Below are 21,109 nucleotides of genomic sequence, written 5' to 3' on the forward strand. Positions count from 1 at the left end.
GGCTTTGCAAAATACAAAACAAAAGCCCATTACTAAAGATTCAAGCTGTCCCTTGTGCAATTTTTTCATATTGAGTACAAAAGACGATGCTCGTGTACTTACCGTCCAGATTCATCGCTAGCGGATATTGTCCTCTTTGGGTAGATATTGTTCTCTTTCGGCTTTTCTTTTCAGACTTCCCCTCAAGGCTTTAAAATGCGTTTGTTAAGAGAAGGTTTCCATACCCTTTTAAAGGGTTTTGTTAAGAGAAGGTTTCCATACCCTTATAAAAGGGTGTTTTGTCCTCCTCCCTAACCGATGTGAGACATCACAATCCACCCTCCTTCGAGGCCCAGCGTCCTCGCTGACACTCTTTTCTTTCTCCAATCGACGTGGGACTCAAATCCACCCCCTTTGGGGCCAGCGTTCATGTCTACCCCCTTTAGGGAACAGCTTCCTCGCTGGCACATAGTCCGGTGTCTGGCTCTGATACCATTTGTAACGGCTCAGATCTACCGGTAGCAAATATTGTCCTCTTTGTGCTTTTCCTTTCAAGCTTCCCTTCAAGACTTTAAAATGCGTCTACTAAGAGAAGGTTTCCATACCCTTATAAATGACGTTTTGTTCTCCTCCCCAACTAATATGCGACATCACAATCAGTTCTTTTATACAACTTTTTCATGTTAAGTATACAAAACGATTAGGACAAACATAAATGACAGATGACGACAAATCGTTTTATAGATACAAAGTGTAGCATCTTATGTTCATATTCGATCAATGGCGAGAAACCCGAAAAGATGATAGCGTAGAAGAAAGAACTTGCATATGACTCGTCAGTTGGGACCATGAAATCCATCGGAAAAAGAAAGTAGAAAAAAAAAAAAAAAAAAAAAAAAAAAAAAAAAAAAACTTGAAGTTTCCCTATCCATCAAATAGTGGTTGAAAATTGGAGTCCTAGAGAATCTCCCATACAATCAAATTCAAACACAATTTTTAAATTTTTTCAAAAACATTCAAACACAATTTTTAAATTTTTTCAAAAACATTCATAACTGCCCTAAGCCCGCTACTAGCAGATATTGTCTATTTTGACCTATTACGATCGCCGTCAACTTCATGATTTCAAAACGCGTTTGTTAAGGATATGTTTTCACACCCCTATAAGGAATACCTAGTTCTCCTCTACAACCGATGTGGGTCTCACAATAAACTGACGCCTTACACCCAACTCAACCACCTTCACTTTTTGTTATCAAAGCCAAAAATCGGGCAGTGTGCCATTGAGGACATTGGACTCCCAAGAAGATTTTGTCATGGGTAAGCGTCGGTTTTGTCAAAACGTCCCATTAAAAGAACAACGTTTTTAACAATAGCTTGAACGACGATTAGTTATTAGAATAATGTAGAATTATGATATAGGATAGGTATCTATTTTTCTTCCTTTTGCTCATTGAGTTGCATATAAATGGTACTATGGGAGTACCACATAATCTTTTCTCTTTTTTTTTTTTTTTTCAAAAAGAAAGAAAAAAAAGATAATAATAAAGCGATCAAACAATGATTGAAACCAACGTGATGGAAGGCATTGGATCACTCGTAAATTTATTCTTGTTAACTTTCAAACTTCATCCCTTCTTTTGACTGCTCTTTCCACACTCTCTTCCTCCCTTTAAACCTACCCATTCCTCTTTCTCTCTCCTCGTCGGATTCACCTTTATAACTTACTCGTTTTAGCTCTGCCCACATTCATTAATCTCAGTATAACTCAACTCGTTAACACATATTCAACGAGTTGAACTAAAAAATGTTCGGTTCAAAATAAGAGTGTTCATATGACCCGGTAATCCGACCAACTCAAAAATAGGGTCACAAGTCAATTCAGTGATGTGTTGTGACTCGTAAATGTTTGATACTTGACCAACCCAAAAATAGGGTTACAAGTCAATTCAACTCTACTTCTAATGTTTGTAATCGATATTAGTTATGTGCTGTGACTCGTAAATGTTTGATATTTGACCAACCCAAAAACAGGGATACAAGTCAATTCAACCCTGCTTTTAATGTTTGTAACCGGATGCGCTGTGACTCGTAAATGTTTGATATTTGACCAACCCAAAAATAGGGCTACAAGTCAATTCAGTGATGTGGTGTGGCTCGTAAATGTTTGATATATGACCAACCCAAAAATATGGTTACAAGTCAAGTCAACCCTTTTTAATGTTTGTAACTGATATCAGTGACGTGTTGTTACTCGTAAATGTTTGATATTAGACCAACCCAAAAATAGGGTTACAACTCAACTCAACCCTACTTTTAATGTTTGTAACCGATATCAGTGATGTGTTGTGACTCGTAAATGTTTGATATTAGACCAACCCAAAAGCAAGGTTGCAACTCAACTCAACCCTACTTTTAATATTTGTAACAGAGATTAATGATGTGTTGTGACTTGTAAATGTTTGATATTTGAATTTTATGAAATTTTAGTTATTATGGTAACATGTAGTGTGGATAAGTATAATTTTTAAAAAATAAAATTTTAACGACTCGACCAAACCCAACCTAACCCAATTCGAAAATAGAAGGTTGGGTTGGGTTGAGTTGCAAACTCTATTCAGGTAACTCGGGTCATCAACCCAACCGACGCATGTTTAAAACATAACAATTTGACGACCCAACCTAACTGAACCTAACCCAATTCGAAAACAGAAGGTTGGGTTGAGTTGGGTTGGGTTGCGAACTCGATTCAGGTAGCTCGGGTCACCAATCCAACCAACTCATGCATACCCTTAATTCATAATTAGTCAATACGTCGATATCTCTACCGATCTATAGATTCGATATTATCGATTACGATTGATTTTAATATTTAGTTTTGTTAATTATTTAGTGATTATTGAAGAGATTGGTGGGAGATCCAAGAAATCCCTTACTTTCATGCAAAGTTCACATTACATATAAAAGCAAAAAAGAGAGTTCATAAAAAACGCTGCTCAATTTTGCTTTACTTTCTTCTCCTAAACACTGCAAAAGCTCACCCTCTCTTCAAACTTTGTCTCTCCCATTCCGACGTATTTGTTACGATACGACTATCTCGTAATAATCCTCGATATTAAAATGTTTGTACGTTCTTAGATAACTATTAAACCATCGACAACCTTAATTTCCCCAAAATCCGTCATAGTTTGTCTTAAGATGGAGTGTTCAGTGATACCCGAAATGGGTTCTCTCTCGAATCCAACTCTAAAACCCTAAAGAAACGATTTAATAATCTCTCTCTCTCGGAGTATTGAATGATTCTCGAAATGGGTCTTATCCGAAATTCTTAATTCTTCCTTCCTCTCTCTCGAATCTACCACGAAACCCTAAAAACCCATTTAACGATACTGTTATAACGTAACTCGTAGCTCTTTCGATACAGTTAATATCTAAACTCGAGAAATTGTATATTTGTAATAACATACCACCGAACACAAATTGGATACTCTTTCATGCATCTAACCATGCAAAACTAGAACCGAGCCGAGTTTATCGAGACGGAGAATGGTAGAGAAAGGTAGAAAAAGCAAAAGCCTTTGGAAATAATTTGCATTTTGAATGCTTTTAAGGAGTCCCTCAAAAGAATAGAAACACAGACATATCTCTTTCCTTTTCCTTTTCCTTTTGTAAACTCTGTCATCATCGTTTTGAAGATTGTTTAATTTTTTTATGATCCAAAGGATCCGATCGATCTATCCCATCATTTCTCGAAAAGAATCCTTTGCTCCTCGGGATCTATGCCCACCCATCGATCCCGACCCATCATTCCATTTGGCGTTAATTTCTTTCATTTTTTTCGATTTGAAAAGGAATTAGAGTGTAATCATATCGATTCATACAAATACGGAAGAAAAAGCACTTTACTGATTCAAACACGATACCCGAGAGGTAGAGATAGAGAAAGAGGAAAAAAAACGAAGATTTCCGTGAAAAAAATAGATCAGATTCTTCCTGTAATGATTCATTCTATGTTCTTTCAAGTTTACGACAATTTGAGTTCGTTTGTTTTTAAGAACGGTGGTTATTTTCATTGAAATCTTTTACTTTGCAAAACTTGGCTAGATTTTAAAAACGTTCGTGTGAGATCTCATATTGGTTTGAGAGGGAAACGAAACATTTCTTATAAAGGTGTGGAAACCGCTCCCTAGCATTCACATTTTAAGACTGTTAGACTGATGGCGATACATAACGGGCAAAAGCGAACAATGTTTGCTAGCGGTGAGCTTGAACTGTTACAACTCCAGTATCAAAGCCAAACACCGAGCGGTGTACCAACGAAGACGTGGACCACAAGGGGGTGGATTGTGAGATCCCATATCGGTTGGAGAGAGAAACGAAACATTCCTTATAAGGATGTGGAAACTTGTCTCGAGCATATGCATTTTAAAACTGTGAGGCTGATGGCAATACGTAATGGGCAAAAGCGGACAATATTTGCTACCTGTGAAATTGAACTGTTACAACTAGTATCAAAGTCAAACACCAGACGGTATACCAACGAGGACGTTGGGCCACAACGGGTGGATTGTGAGATCCCACATCGTTTGGAGAGAGAAACGCAACATTCCTTATAAGAACATGAAAACTTATCTTTAACAGACACGTTTTAAAACCGTGAGGCTGACGACAATACGTAATGGGCCAAGGACAACATTCATCGTAATATGACTAAAATATAAGGACTTAATCGTTATCGAATAAAAAATATAAGGACTAAATCGTTATAAACTAAAGTTTAAGGACTTGTTCGTTATTTTTGAATATTTTTTATTCTTTCACCAAACCCTCCAAGACAAGACCAAGGTGGACAAACACCCTAACATTTTTAACTTTTAATAAGGAACAAGACCATAATGCAATTATGGTATAGGACATGGTCCCATTTCCTTGGGTTTGGTGTCTAAAATGTTGACCTATGTTTTCCACCCAATGTTTTAGATAATGTTTTGTCTCATCAATTTAAAACCTCTCGGTTAACCTAAAATTAGAAATTCGGGTTCGTTTAACCCCTACCTCGTAACGAAAAAGGTAAATAAACCTAAAGCGTTGCAAAAGACTAGAACGAGAAACAAAACAGAACGTACGGTAGAGATAAACTCAATTGAAAAATCTCAATTCGTAAAACCTGATAAGCTTGGACAGTAAACCGACAAGATTCATATGCAGTCAACGAGATTAGTTTTTGAATTTACGATCGCTAAAAGTAGATGTAACATCTCGAGAGTCGAGAGTAAAAAAAAGTCTTGAATTTAAATGATCCATGTGAAAGAATTTAGAAAAGTTACCGTAGGTGAAATACAGACTTGGCTTTCACTATGAGTCAAAACCCTACCAAATGTACAGTCAAGTTGGTCCTTATATGTACATTTAAATACGACATTATTATATTTAATACAAGCTATTTTTGATGTGACATGTAATTATATAATCTTTGACTAAAGTATAATTTCATACATTTTTCATGTGTTTTTTTGTATATATATAATTAAGCCATTAATTAACCAAAATTTGGATTATGAATAAATAAATATTAAAAATTATTCTTTTAAGAAAACATTTTAAAATAAAAAATAAATAAATAAATAAAAGCTAGAGAGAGAGAGGTTTTGTGGCCTTTATTCTCTCTAATGGGAACAAAGCTCGAGGTTCTGTCTTTATTTGATAATTTTGAAAACTTTTTTTTTCTTTTAAATTAATATATAAAAATATAAATAATATAAATAAATAAATAAATAAATGAGCCATTACACAAGGTTTTGAATAAGTGCTTTTAGTTGGGTTTCTTGTAAGAAGAGGAAGGCATATAATAATATAATTAATATAATTAATTGAAAAATAAATAAATTATTAATTTAAAGTTAGATAATAAACTATATACTAGCCTAAGTCCCTCTATTATTGTTACTTTAGGCTTTAATTTAATTTTTTTTTATTACTTTTGATCCTCCACTAATCAAATAGACTCATGCAAAGATGTAATCATGAATTTTCCATATCGATTAGTATAATCGTGATCTGTTCCTGACCTTGTTTAGTTAACAGGGTCGGAGACTTAGGTGGGGTCGTGTAATGACCCTGATCTGTTCTCGACCTTGTTTAGTTAATAGGGTCGGAGACTTAGGTGGAGTCGTGTAATGACCCAGGCTCACCGCTAGCAGATATTGTCCTCTTTGGGTGTAACACCCCGCTCATCGTCAACGCGATTCACAGGAGTTACTACTGGCCTCAATAATAAACTCCGACAACCAATGATAAATTTCAAAAAAATATTTCCAAAAACATCAAGTAAAACATTTCAAACCAGTGCTATTTAAACTTAAAACAACCGAAGTAGATTCTTGACAGCGAAAGCATAAGTACACAAAACAGACACAGACATGGATTCCCAAATAGTTCCTAGCCCGCTGGTCTCGCCCTCGTCCTCGGTTGGCCTGCATCAACTAAATCTGGAAAGAAAAGTTAAAAATAATTTTGATGAGTAATTAAATTACCCAGTAAGTAGCCAACTTTATCTTTCATGAATTCATAACTAATCTTTCCAGGTGTTTTTAAATTTTATTCGTCATTGACTCCTAGTTTCTCTTACTAGGGTCATCTGTTCATTAATGAGGTATCTCAGCTACCTCCAGCTAGGTTACTGACTCTCTCTCGATATGCTTATCTAGAATTTTCGGACTCGTATGTAAGACTCGCTCTCGGTCAAATACGGCCCGTCTACTAATTGCTCTGGCGGCCTGTTTATCTCATATACCAACGGTCAGGAGTACTCATGCTCCCTGACTTAGCACACAGCGCGTTGGCCAGGAACTCCGCGGGAATTAGTAGACTATCATACTCATATAAATAAGCCATAGCTCAACAACCAATAAGCATATCTTAGAGTCATAACCTTTCTATTAACATGCATAACATACTCACAGTTACTGCATGTTTTCATACATGTATCATGTTCAACACATAGAACATTCTGACAATCATTTATATCATGCTTACATCACAGGCAAGCAGTCACAATATACAATAAACACTCAATATCATCAAAGCTCATCATAACATATTAAGTTCTTAATCAGGTAAACAACATACTCACATGTTGTAAAACAAGTTAAGAACTAGTTCAAAGGTCGATACGCTACTTACTTGGTTTCGAACTCCTTTTCCCCCTTGAATGTACGTTTAATAGTATTTCAACACAATTCCTTCCTATCAGACCTATATTTTATCAATTTCAACATAAGTATAGACCAATTTTGATAGGACAGGTCAAAAGGAGTCGAACGGGACAAACCGGAAGCCAAAATACCTGCTCACGCGCCCTCACGCGCCAAGACAAGGTCAGGGTTCGTTTCTCACGCGCCTGATCCGCGCGCAATCGCACTTCCACTCGCGGCCTCCCACGCGCCTCGCGTGTCCTTCACGCGCTCGTCTTCAACCTCTCCTCCCTGCCATTTTTTCCCAATCTTTTCCTTTAATACCCGTTGTGTCCCGAAGCAAAAATTTCATCTCTACCGCTCGAATTTCGTTCTGATTTCTTCTACAACATTATAGATCTTCTAACTACGGTTCTAACAAGCCTTATTTCATAACTTATTATGCAATATGAATCAAGATATCGAGATTTAAAGGTTCGGTGATATGGGTTTTTCGTTACCTTCGAATCACCGTCCGATTCAGCTCGTGGCCGTATCCCCCTTCCTCAAATGATTCCTCAGCAACAACCCCTCTTCCTTTACCCTCGATTGATGTCCAATTTTAAGCAACCAAAACTCGAATTCTCAAAAATTTCCTCCTCTGTTTTCTGGGTTTTTCGCTAATCACTCTTCTTCGTTTTTCTTCCTTTTTAAAACCTAATCAAGGCCCTAATACGCCTCCATACCCTCTAACAATCCACTCATCCATCCCATGCCTCCATCTTCCTCTCTTTTCTTTCTTTTCCCTTCAATCCACCTGTCCATTCTTCCGTTCTCCATGGCAGCAGCTTCAAGCTGCTGCTGTCTTTTTCTTTTCTTTTCTTTTCTTTTTTTTTTTTTTTTTTTTTTTTTTTTTAATTAATTAATTTATTTTTATTTTTATTTAATTTATTTATTTATTATTTTCGGGTTATTACAATTCTACCCTCCTTTTAAAAACTTTCGTCCTCGAAAGTTCCTAACTCTAGGAACAAATGTCAATATTCGAGTTTTAACTCTTCTTGTTCCCAAGTAGCTTTCCAAAATTATTGCTTCTTTCATAAAACTTTAACGGAGGTAATGTCTCTACTACACAAAAATTTCATCTCCCATGTCAAAATCTTAATAGTCTGTTCTCCGTAGCTTAGATTCTCTTCCACGGTAAATCTTTATAACGAAGAACATACATAGGATCTTCAGTATATTTACTTAACATCGAAACATAAAAAGCATTATGTACAGCTTCTAATGCTAGTATGTAGGCTACTGGCCCAACTCTTTCGAGAATCACAAAAGGTCCAATAAAACGTTGGCTATGTTCTCCCCTCTTACCATATCAAACTCTAGATTTCAAGAATAGGTGCGATCTTCAGGAACACGTGGTCCCCCACGTCAAACTCTAGGTCCTTCCTTCTAACATCAGCATAACTCTTCTGACGACTTTGAACGATCAGAATTCTTTTCCTAATCTTCTGTATCGCCTCATGGGCCATTCGTAACAAGTTTGGACCCAACTACTATTTTCTACCTACCTCATTCAAATAAATCGGAGTTCGACACTTCCATCCATAACATGTTTAAAAAAAAAAAAAAAAATCATCAGAATGGTTGCCTGAGAACTATTGTTATGGGCAAATTCAACCAGATATAGGTAGGTGCCACAACCGCCAGCAAAATCATGTACACATGTCCTCAAGAATTTGATTTAATCTCTCAGTATGTCCATCTGTTTGAGGATGGAACGTTGTACTAAACTTCACTTGTGTACCTCTTGTCAACTGAATACGTAGACTTCCCTCATATAAAATGAAGAGTCTTAATTAATCTAAGAGGTTTCTGTCTAGGTGCCTTAACTTGTTGACAAGTTAAACACCTACTCACACATTCAGCAACGTCTTTCTTCATCCCAGGCCACCAAAAGCATGTTTTCAAATCCTGATACATCTTTGTGGCACCTGGATGCACCGTATAGGGCGACTCATGCGCCTCAGATAGAATCTTCCTCTTGATCTCTACATCATTTGGCACACAAGTTCGGTTCTGCCACTTCAAACATCCATCACCCGTTATCCAGAAATCCTTGATTTGTTCAGTTTCAAGTTGCCTCACAACTTTTGAAAAATAAGGGTCCCTTTGCTGACCCCGAATAATTTGTTCCTGCAACGTCGGACAAATAGTCATAAGAGCTAGCTGAGCTGCCGCTCTCCTGACCAAGACAGCTATCTGGGCTCGTTCAAACTCCATCTGAATGTTGTGTTGTCTCGTTAGCATTGCAGATGAGTGAGCTGTCTTACGACTCAAGGCATCAGCTACCACATTAGCTTTACCAGGATGATGTAGGATCTCTACATCATAATCTTTTACCAACTCCAACCACCGACGTTGCCTCATGTTGAGCTCTTTCTGGGTGAACAGATATTTAAGACTCTTATGATCCGTATATACTTGTATCCTCTCACCGTACAGATAATGTCTCCATATCTTCAGAGCAAACACCACAGCAGCTAATTCTAAATCATGAGTTGGGTAATTGCGTTCATAATCCTTTAATTGCCGAGAGGCATAAGCAATAACTTTCCCGTTTTGCATAAGTACGCACCCCAACCCATGCTTAGAGGCATCACTATAAATTACTAGGTTTCCAGTACCGTTAGGTACAATAAGCACTGGGGCTGACGCTAATCTTTCCTTGAGTTCCTGAAAACTACTTTCACAAGCTCGACTCCAATCAATTTTCTTCCCTTTTCGGGTTAACTGAGTCAGTGGTGCGGCAATCCTTGCAAAGTCTTTAATAAAGCGCCTGTAATATCCGGCTAAACCCAGGAAACTTCTCACCTCAGTAACTGTAGTTGGTCGAACCCAACCTATAACTGCCTCCACCTTTGCTGGATCAACAGTTATACCATCCTTGGATACCACATGACCAAGGAATACTACCTTTTGAAGCCAAAACTCACATTTTGAGAACTTGGCATATAATCTTTGTTTACGCAGAACCAACAAAACTTTCCTCAAATGTTCTGTATGTTCATCGTTTGTCTTGGAATAAACCAAGATATCATCAATGAACACAATGACAAAAGAATCCAGAAAATCCTGGAATACCCGATTCATCAGCTCCATAAACACTGCAGGGGCATTAGTCAAGCCAAAAGACATCACGACAAACTCATAATGCCCATACCGAGTACGAAAAGCTGTCTTCGGTATGTCATCTTCTTTGACTCTTATCTGGTGATAACCAGAACGAAGATCAATCTTCGAAAATACCGCTGCCCCTTGAAGCTGGTCAAACAAGTCATCAATTCGCGGCAAAGGATACTTATTTTTAATGGTCACCTTATTCAGCTCCCTATAGTCAATACAGAGACGGAGTGTGCCGTCCTTCTTTTTCACAAACAACACTGGAGCTCCCCATGGTGACACACTAGGTCGTATGAATCCCTGGTTCAACAATTCCTGTAATTGCAACTTCAACCCTTTCAATTCCGCGGGAGCCATCCTATAAGGAGCTTTAGAGATAGGTGTTGTCCTTGGTTCTAGTTCAATACCAAAGTTGACTTCCCGCTCTGGTGGTAAACCAGGTAATTTATCAGGGAAAACATCCAGGAATTCATTCACTACAGGTACAGTTGATACATCTGTATCCACTCGTCCCACTTCTACCACACTAGCCAGGAATGCCACAGCACCGTGACCAATTAACTTCCTAGCCTTCAAAGCAGTAATTGTCTTGGGAACACTTCCCAGCTTCGTACCCTGAAACCGGAAGCTCTTTCCCATCGAGGGGTGAAAAACTATCTCCTTCTTATAACAATCGATACTGGCATGATGAGCAGACAACCAATCCATGCCCAAAATAATATCGTAATCATACATATCTAGCACCATTAACAACACGTCTAATGGTTGGCCGGATACTTCTACTTTATTCAGTTTCACCTTTTCACGGGTCATCAATATGACTCCTGAAGGTGTAGAAACTAGAATCTCATAACCTAAAGGCTCTACTTCAAGTCGGGCTTGACAGACAAACGATAATGATATAAAAGAATGCGTCGAGCCAGAATCGAATACAGTATAAGCAAAATAGCCAGATATGGGTAAAGTACCTGTCACCACAGTGCTGGCATCCCCCGCTGCCTTGCTTGTCGTGGCAAAGGCTTTACCTCGAGCCTGAGGATGTCCCCCGGCACTCAACTGACCCCCTCCTCCACCTGGAGCAGATCGCTCGGGGCGCATCATATTAGGGTTCTTTGCACTACGACATACTCTGGCGAGATGACCAGTCTTGCCGCAGTTATAACATATCTTGTCTGCAGCATTACAAGATCCCGCATGAGTTAACCCACACTTACTACAACCTGCCCTCCCTTCACCTGAATAAGGCCGACGATCAACTCATTGTGGTACCGTCTGCTGTTGCGAACCCGTGGATATTTGAATAAATTTTCGTTTACCACTTGGTCGTACCTGACTGCTAGAACCCTGATTATTCCTCGGGGTGCTAGCATCTAATTTCACTGCAGCATTATAAGCCGTAACAAAATCTTGAGAAGCATGGGCAGACACGGATCCCTGTATCTCTTGTCTCAAACCCTGAATAAAGAGATCCGTCTTCTCTTCCTCAGTAGCAACCATAAGAGGAACAAATCTGGATAATCGTGTGAATTCCGCCTCATACTCCTCTACTGACCTATCACCCTGTTCCAATTGCATAAATGCTTTTCGGTTTCGCAATCTCGCTAGAGCAGGATAGTATTTCTCACAAAACTCATGTCTGAAGGCCGCCCATGTGATTGGGGCCCCACCAGCCTCCATCTTCGGCTTCTTTGATTTCCACCAAAAATGGGCTGGTCCCTCCAACAAATATGTAGCACACAACACCTTATGATTCTCTGGGCAGTTGTAGAATGTAAACTTTGTTTCAATACATTCCAACCACCATTCAGCTGCCTCAGGATCAGTCCCTTTTCCTCCAAAAGTTGGCGGGGCAAGTTTCATGAAATCTCGTATGTACTCACTCTCCTCTGTCATACATCGTCGGCCATAAGTTACTACCCGCGATGGTGCCTCTGTCACCACAGCTGTACCAGGTAGCTCTGTCAACCGTGTTGGAGGTATTACTGTCTGAACACCTACTCCTGGTGCTTCAGACACTAATGTCGTCTGACCCGATACAGGAGCTGTTGGAGCCGCCTGGCTTCCAAGACCAGCAAGGGCTGCCTGTACCGCTTGGTCCACCCGGCTCTGCACCGCCTGACCTACTTGACTCTCAATCAATGATTGTAATGCCTCCAAAGTAATCACAACAGTCGGCTGATCTCTAGATGCCGACTGAGCAGCAGGCTCCGGAATCGCCTCTGCTGGAGCAGTTCCCTCTACAGGCTGCCCCTCATTTCCCAAGTCCACATTGGACGTACCAGGGTCTAAATTCTTAAATACGACCATATCTGTCACCTACATAATTAAGTGGTCATCATCAATTCTTTTAAACTTTTGATACAATTTAATCATACATCACTTACCTAACCGAGGCGAGATACCGCTGAGCTGGACTAAAGGAATCCATACTGTCTATTCTAGACTGTCTACAGAACCTATAACCTAGGCTCTGATACCAACTTGTAACACCCCGCTCATCGTCAACGCGATTCACAGGAGTTACTACTGGCCTCAATAATAAACTCCGACAACCAATGATAAATTTCAAAAAAATATTTCCAAAAACATCAAGTAAAACATTTCAAACCAGTGCTATTTAAACTTAAAACAACCGAAGTAGATTCTTGACAGCGAAAGCATAAGTACACAAAACAGACACAGACATGGATTCCCAAATAGTTCCTAGCCCGCTGGTCTCGCCCTCGTCCTCGGTTGGCCTGCATCAACTAAATCTGGAAAGAAAAGTTAAAAATAATTTTGATGAGTAATTAAATTACCCAGTAAGTAGCCAACTTTATCTTTCATGAATTCATAACTAATCTTTCCAGGTGTTTTTAAATTTTATTCGTCATTGACTCCTAGTTTCTCTTACTAGGGTCATCTGTTCATTAATGAGGTATCTCAGCTACCTCCAGCTAGGTTACTGACTCTCTCTCGATATGCTTATCTAGAATTTTCGGACTCGTATGTAAGACTCGCTCTCGGTCAAATACGGCCCGTCTACTAATTGCTCTGGCGGCCTGTTTATCTCATATACCAACGGTCAGGAGTACTCATGCTCCCTGACTTAGCACACAGCGCGTTGGCCAGGAACTCCGCGGGAATTAGTAGACTATCATACTCATATAAATAAGCCATAGCTCAACAACCAATAAGCATATCTTAGAGTCATAACCTTTCTATTAACATGCATAACATACTCACAGTTACTGCATGTTTTCATACATGTATCATGTTCAACACATAGAACATTCTGACAATCATTTATATCATGCTTACATCACAGGCAAGCAGTCACAATATACAATAAACACTCAATATCATCAAAGCTCATCATAACATATTAAGTTCTTAATCAGGTAAACAACATACTCACATGTTGTAAAACAAGTTAAGAACTAGTTCAAAGGTCGATATGCTACTTACTTGGTTTCGAACTCCTTTTCCCCCTTGAATGTACGTTTAATAGTATTTCAACACAATTCCTTCCTATCAGACCTATATTTTATCAATTTCAACATAAGTATAGACCAATTTTGATAGGACAGGTCAAAAGGAGTCGAACGGGACAAACCGGAAGCCAAAATACCTGCTCACGCGCCCTCACGCGCCAAGACAAGGTCGGGGTTCGTTTCTCACGCGCCTGATCCGCGCGCAATCGCACTTCCACTCGCGGCCTCCCACGCGCCTCGCGTGTCCTTCACGCGCTCGTCTTCAACCTCTCCTCCCTGCCATTTTTTCCCAATCTTTTCCTTTAATACCCGTTGTGTCCCGAAGCAAAAATTTCATCTCTACCGCTCGAATTTCGTTCTGATTTCTTCTACAACATTATAGATCTTCTAACTACGGTTCTAACAAGCCTTATTTCATAACTTATTATGCAATATGAATCAAGATATCGAGATTTAAAGGTTCGGTGATATGGGTTTTTCGTTACCTTCGAATCACCGTCCGATTCAGCTCGTGGCCGTATCCCCCTTCCTCAAATGATTCCTCAGCAACAACCCCTCTTCCTTTACCCTCGATTGATGTCCAATTTTAAGCAACCAAAACTCGAATTCTCAAAAATTTCCTCCTCTGTTTTCTGGGTTTTTCGCTAATCACTCTTCTTCGTTTTTCTTCCTTTTTAAAACCTAATCAAGGCCCTAATACGCCTCCATACCCTCTAACAATCCACTCATCCATCCCATGCCTCCATCTTCCTCTCTTTTCTTTCTTTTCCCTTCAATCCACCTGTCCATTCTTCCGTTCTCCATGGCAGCAGCTTCAAGCTGCTGCTGTCTTTTTCTTTTCTTTTCTTTTTTTTTTTTTTTTTTTTTTTTTTTTTTTTTAATTAATTAATTTATTTTTATTTTTATTTAATTTATTTATTTATTATTTTCGGGTTATTACATTGGGCTTCCCCTCAAAGCTTTAAAACGCCTGATATGTTCCCGACCTTGTTTAGTTAACAGGGTCGGAGACTTAGGTGGGGTCGTGTAATGACCCTGATCTGTTCTCGACCTTGTTTAGTTAATAGGGTCGGAGACTTAGGTGGAGTCGTGTAATGACCCAGGCTCACCGCTAGCAGATATTGTCCTCTTTGGGCTTCCCCTCAAGGCTTTAAAACGCATCTACTAGTGAAGGTTTCCACACCCTTATAAAGGATGTTATGTTCTCCTCCCCAGCCAACGTGGGACATCACAATGCACCCCCATTCGGGGCCCAGCGTCTGCTAGGAAAGGTCTCCACACCCTTATAAAAGGTGTTTTGTTCTCCTCCCCAACCAATGTGAGACATCACAATCCACCCCCTTCATGGCCCAACGTCTGCTAGGAAAGGTCTCCACACCCTTATAAAGGGTGTTTTGTTCTCCTCCCAACTAATGTGAGACATCACAATCCACTTCTTTCAGGGCCCAGCGTCTGCTAGGAAAGGTCTCCACACCCTTATAAAAGGTGTTTTATTCTCCTCTCCAATCAATGTGGGACATCACAATTCCCCCCCTTTCAGGACCTAGCGTCTGCTAGGAAAGGTTTCTACACCCTTATAAAGGGTGTTTTGTTCTCCTCCCCGACCAATATGAGACATCACAGGTCGAGGACAAAATTAGGGACGAGGTTGAAGTTAAGGAATATAATCCTGATCTTCGACTCTATTTAGCTAACAGGGAGAAATCTCTCCACACTCACTCTCCATTCCTCGTTTAAACGAGAATTTCCCTAGTCTTACGGGTCAATAGTTAATTGATATAATGAAGAAATGTTACGAGCATCAAAATAAATCAACTAATACGTATTAGCTTGACCCAAATTTAACCCGAAACAAAACCCGGGATTAAGGGTAAAAAAGGGATTAATTATTTGCTTTTATGATTGTAAAGGAGGAATATCTTTGGATGCTTCTTAATTCTTTTAAAGTATTTTGTGTACTTTGGGATCCCTAATCATCCGCGCTACTCCTTTTCAAACTTGAGAGAGATTTCAAAATTGAAACTAAATAAAGACAAACTTTATTTATTTATTTTAAATATTTTTAAATATTTTATTTTCTTTTTTTTAAAAAAAAAAAGTTTTGGTCAATAATAGCTTTTTTTACGTGTCACTTTCAATATTTTATACCCTCATTTTTTCTTTTTTAATTATATCTAACTTTATGGGTGTAATTATAAATAATGACAATTATGTATTTTTTTTTTTTACTTTTATTATTTATTATTATCTCTATTCATATTTTTTTAAAATCAATCATTACAAAATGATAATAATCATTTAATTTTTTTAAAATTAAACTTATAAATACTAAATATAATAAATTAATTTTATATCTTTTTTTATATATATATATATATATATATATAATGATGGTGCGTGGGATCTTCGCGAGGTCCCGAGTTAAATGAACAGCTCGTCTATGATAAAAAAAAAATTACATGATGTAAAAAAAAAAAAAAAAACTTTATTATTTAAAATTTACATTTGTAAAAATGAAATTTACCTCTTTTCTCCCAACTTGATTTACCCTCTCTCTCTATAGGTATATATTTGTCTTGTTTCATTTAACTTTCATAAGAATTGGAATGTGATAAAAGCTTGTTAGAAAGTTGATTTTATGAACAGATTTTATGATCATATAAGCTTTGAATTCTTCTTCAAATAACAGTTGAGAAAAGGATCGTTCGAAGAAAAGTTATGAGAAAAGGAACGGATGGGGAAACCGTGTTCTGTTCGAGACCTAACTCGACAATATATCGTAAATATCTTTGTGTTATATGACCCGAAAACATGAACATTTTCAATCCGTCCTCTCACTGACTATACGGGCGAGATCGTTGCCTACCATAGTAATACCGAGACAAGCTTTTGGTTGGTAAGAATAAGTCCCCCTTTCTTTTTGCTTTTCCCGAGAAGAAATTTGTCTATAGGTTAGACACTCTTATTTGTACCCTATACTTGAATTTTGTACCGAGATTGAAAATGGGTATTGATCTGGTTTCGACGACCAGCTAAATAATTATTCTTGTATATCCGATAAGCTGTATAAAACAAAACTTGATTATACCGAACAAACCACGAGGAAAAATATGCATTAATTTATACATTTACATTCCTAGAAAATCCCAAAAAAAAGAGTGTCACCCACACACTATTGAAGAAATTAAGAAGCTAATTATGAAAATAAAATTTTCCCATCCACACATTCCATGATTGATCTAATTCTATCTCCATTCCCTTCTTGAATTGCTATGTTCAAATCCAATGAAACAAATCTCCTCCGTTCTTCGTGTTCTTCGTGTTCTTGTTTAACGCTTTGTCTTTGAGCATTGATGATGATGATGGCATCTTTTAATGAACAAATTTCCTCATTTGAAAGCTTCACTCTTCCCCTTTCAATGGCTTCCTTCAAACCCTTTGAAGAACAATAATCAATTTCTTCAATATCTTCCATGAAGAACACTCTATGAGGATTTTCATTGATTTCCTCTCCAAATCTTTGCAAATAATTGCAACCCAATTCATTTCTTCCTCTCTTTTTGATGTTTTTTTGTTCATAATGTTCATCAATTTCTTGTTTATAGCTGCTCAAACCAATGGAAATGAACTTTGTTTGTGACCCAAACATGATCTTAGCCAATTCTCTTGCTGTTCTTTCCTTGGCTTGCCTTTGTTCTTCATTTCCAATGAACAAAAGGCTACAACTTTCTTGCTTCTTTGACCTTCTCAATGATCTACAATGGAGAATTATGGATGAAAGTTCATTAGCTTTGTCTTTCGAGCAATTTGGAATCGTTTTCATAAGCGAAATCGTAAGAAGTTTCGAGCGTCGTTCTTCTTCTTCTTCTTCCTCTTCCTCTTCTATTAGAACTTCGCTCGAAGAAGCAGAGTTCGGACTTGAATTAGGGTTCGAGAGAAGCTCGGGATTCGAAACGACAACGTTTCGGTCCGCCTCGTCCGAACCCCAGAATTGATACTCTTTTGGAGACGGTTTCGGGCTAAGAAACGAGTGGCAGATCAAATCAGGAGAAAAATTGAAGGATTTCTCAAGAAAGTTGATTCCTTTATGATTATTCCACTCCTCATATTGATCATCCTGTTTTAAAAAAATTAAATTAATCCAAAAAGGTAAAAACTTTAATAATTTTGAAATAATTTTGAAGAGAGAGACAAAAACAAACCTGTTGAGTGGCAATTACAGCGGTCTTTTTTGCCTCATCTTTGTACTGTTCACGACATAAAGTGAAACCCTTGACAGAATTGGTCTGAAAGTTGCATTCTTTGCTGAAATATTACCAAAAAAAAACACAAAAAATGGTAAGAATTCAGCTAAAACACAGTAAAAAACACCAAATGAGATACAGTAAAAAACATGTTTTTTTTTTTTTTTTTACCTTTCAAATTTGAGGCTGAGACTCAAACTTCCAACAGGAACTGTAAGAGGCTGAAGTGACCAAAGAGACTCCAAAGAAGGATTCCCAGCTTTACATCTCATGTAAATCTGAAAAGTTGCAATACCCAAAACCCTAAATTTACCATAGCTTTCACCATTATTACCATGCAGTAATAATCTTTGAATCTCCATGATTATCTTCTCCACCGGGCTGTAAAAACTTGTTTTTTCTTCATAATTTGACCAAAACTCTGAAACCCATTTGAGATCTCCCAAATAAAAAATTACCCTTTTACCTAAACAGCTTTTTACTATGCATTTTAACTCCAAAAGCTTTTGTTCTATCTCTTCCTTTGAAAGGTTTCTTAAGGAGAAAAGTGGAAGGCTTAAGAACTCAAAGAATTTCAATTCATTTGGGACTTCTCCTCTCTCAAATCTTTCCATTATTCCTCTAATTATGCCTTCAATTGAGCTCAAATTTTCACCTACAATCACTGTGTTGGTGCTTTTTCTTTGTGTTCTTGAGAGTTCTTCTAAGATTTGTGTGAGTTCTTCATTTGGGATAGTGTTTGAAAGCAATGGTTTTGTGAAATGGGTATGAGAAATGGGTTTGGTGGGTAGCAAATTGTTCAATTTTTTCTCGTAAAAGTAGTGTTTTTCATGGTTGTAATCCTGAAATGAGCAAAAAAAGATTGGTTTTTTAGTGTTTGTAAGAGAGAAAAACCAATAAAAATGATGTATAATTGGGTTATAATGAATGAAAAACGACTAACCTCTAAGGAAACCGCTTTTTCGACCATGTTTTTGACTTGAGTACTCGAGAAACCCGCTTCTCTCATCACTCTACTAACACTTGGGTCATCCAAGATCGAGATAACAAGCTGCTCCAACTCGATCTTCAAAGCTAGAATCGGTTGTTGTTGTTGTTGTTGGTTTTCGATCGAGCCACGACGTTGGTGTGCCTGAGCTCGTTTAAAGGCAGCAACCAAGGCATTGGAAAGACAAGGATTGGGATATTGAGGGCCAAAAAGTGGGTTTGGTGTCGACGTAGGAAGACGGTTAAGAGCGACGTTGAAACAAAGCTCGAGAGCTTTGCATTGGAGAGGGTGAGAATGGCAATGAAGACAAGCTCTACGAAGGACACCGGAGGACGATGCGAGCATTGCGGTAGCTACATGGAGCGGAGTGACGTGAGAGTGGCCTCGTCGACGTGCTAGCCCGATCGCTTGCTTCACCGTCGTCTCGGCCTCGATGCTAAGAGCTTGAAGTTGTATAGTGCAAATTCCAGCTCTCATCTTTCAGTTGTTGGTGTAAAGTTGAAGGAAGTGTAAGAGAGTTGTTGAGTATATAAGGAAGAGAATGTTTGTGCTTTTCTTGTGGGTGAGGGAAATTAAAGAAAAAGTAGAAGGATTAAACTTTTGTTAAGAATAAGATTAATAAAATAAATTAAAATAATTTAAAATAATTTAAAATAATAAATGAGAAAAAAAAAAAGAAAAAGGTTGAAAAAATAAAAAGAAAAAGGGAAAGAGTGCTAATAATAAAGGGCTTAAAGTGAAAAGAGAGTAGGACTATCTGTCCATTTTTATTTTTTATTTTTTTTAGTTTTATTATATTTTTTTAAAATTTAAAATTTATAAAAAGAAAAAGAAAAAGATTTACATTGGCAATCCATATGGAATGGAAACAAAACATTCTCTTCTCACTCTTTCATCCATCTCATAAAGTTGTCTTTATTCTTTAAGGTTTTTTGTTTTGTTTTGTTTTTTTTTTTTTTCAAATTTGGAGGCTTTGATTTTGACAACTATCTTTCTTACAAATCGAGATTATTGTTTATTGTTTACAAAAATAAAGATTTGTCGGGTTTTTTCTCTTTTTCAATATCATATTTGATCGGGTAGGGTATTGTGAGGTCCCACGTCGGTTTGAGAGAGAAATGAAGCATTGCTGATAAGGGTGTGAAAACTTGTTTGTAATAGACATGTTTTAAAAATCTTGAGGGAAAGTTCGAGAGGGAAAGCAAAAAGTAGACAATATTTGTCGAGCTTGTGCTATTACAAATGGATAGCATTGGGTTTGGGCTGTTATAAATGGTATTAGAGTCAAACAAGGAGCGGTGTGCCTGTGAAAACACCGAGCCCCACAGGGTGGATTGTTAGATCTCATATTAGTTGAACGGGAGAACAAAGCATTCTTTATAAAAATGTGAGAACCTATAGACCCCAAAGGGACAAAAAGACCCTATGAAGCTTCACTGTTCCCTAGATTGGATTTGGGCTTTTCCTGCACAGCTTAGTTTGAAGGGGGCCCGAGCCATCAATGAGATACCACTCTGGAAGAGCTAGAATTCTAACCTTGTGTCAGAACCTACGGGCCAAGGGACAGTGTTGGGTAGACAGTTTCTATGGGGCGTAGGCCTCCCAAAAGGTAACAGAGGCGTGCAAAGGCAGAAGGGAGCTTGACTGCAAGACCCACCCATCGAGCTCACACAACGGTACCGAGTGGAAAGGCCATCGCTCACGAATAAAAATTACTCTAGGGATAAAAGACTGATCTTCCAAGAGCTCACATCGACGGGACCTTGATGTTGGCTCTTCGCCACTTGGGGCTGTAGTATGTTCCAAGGATCCCATATCAGTCGGTAATATTATTGTTTTATTCAGTCGGTTGGTTTGTCATGTCAAATCAATTAATATACATCAATATTTAAATAATATTTTTAATAAATTGAAAATTTTTAGTGATTACTAAAATTTATTTATTTATTGTTGTTGAGGATGCATTTGGAAACAAAGCAGAGGCGTACGTAACATTAACAATTTCTGCGGCCCACCATCCGGCCCAAATAGTCCATGGCTGTATATATGGGCCCAGTCTACATTTGGGTC

At 38.1% G+C, this 21,109-nt stretch overlaps 2 protein-coding genes and 2 long non-coding RNA genes across 5 annotated transcripts; all 4 read right to left on the minus strand.

Annotated features, from left to right (window-relative positions):
- Positions 1 to 6,273: 6,273 nt before the first annotated feature.
- LOC147794919 (uncharacterized) lies at positions 6,274 to 8,773 on the minus strand. Of its 2 annotated transcripts, XR_015420377.1 has the most exons (4): positions 7,673 to 8,773; positions 7,325 to 7,463; positions 7,162 to 7,233; positions 6,274 to 6,467 (listed from the first exon to the last, which is right to left on the minus strand). It is a non-coding gene; the product is annotated as an uncharacterized LOC147794919 (long non-coding RNA). The 2 variants fall into 2 exon arrangements; XR_015420376.1 differs by having other exon boundaries at positions 7,325 to 8,773.
- Positions 8,774 to 8,987: 214 nt separating this feature from the next.
- On the minus strand, positions 8,988 to 12,641 carry LOC147794920 (uncharacterized). Its single transcript, XM_087127859.1, has 2 exons — positions 11,651 to 12,641; positions 8,988 to 11,506 (listed from the first exon to the last, which is right to left on the minus strand). The coding sequence occupies exons 1-2, from the start codon at positions 12,639 to 12,641 to the stop codon at positions 8,988 to 8,990; spliced, it is 3,510 nt and encodes a 1,169-aa protein (XP_086983985.1).
- A 252-nt stretch (positions 12,642 to 12,893) lies between these two features.
- On the minus strand, positions 12,894 to 14,738 carry LOC147794921 (uncharacterized). Its single transcript, XR_015420778.1, has 4 exons — positions 14,293 to 14,738; positions 13,945 to 14,083; positions 13,782 to 13,853; positions 12,894 to 13,087 (listed from the first exon to the last, which is right to left on the minus strand). It is a non-coding gene; the product is annotated as an uncharacterized LOC147794921 (long non-coding RNA).
- A 2,151-nt stretch (positions 14,739 to 16,889) lies between these two features.
- LOC111787616 (protein SMAX1-LIKE 3) lies at positions 16,890 to 19,560 on the minus strand. Its single transcript, XM_023667635.2, has 4 exons — positions 18,995 to 19,560; positions 18,223 to 18,893; positions 18,010 to 18,112; positions 16,890 to 17,924 (listed from the first exon to the last, which is right to left on the minus strand). Exons 1-4 carry the CDS (start codon positions 19,514 to 19,516, stop codon positions 17,004 to 17,006), a joined length of 2,217 nt encoding a protein of 738 aa, XP_023523403.2. The 5' UTR covers positions 19,517 to 19,560; the 3' UTR covers positions 16,890 to 17,003.
- Positions 19,561 to 21,109: the final 1,549 nt, after the last annotated feature.

Source organism: Cucurbita pepo, chromosome 1 (assembly GCF_057944985.1).
Source record: "Cucurbita pepo subsp. pepo isolate OVF chromosome 1, ASM5794498v1, whole genome shotgun sequence".
In the NCBI taxonomy this organism is placed as follows: domain Eukaryota; kingdom Viridiplantae; phylum Streptophyta; class Magnoliopsida; order Cucurbitales; family Cucurbitaceae; genus Cucurbita; species Cucurbita pepo.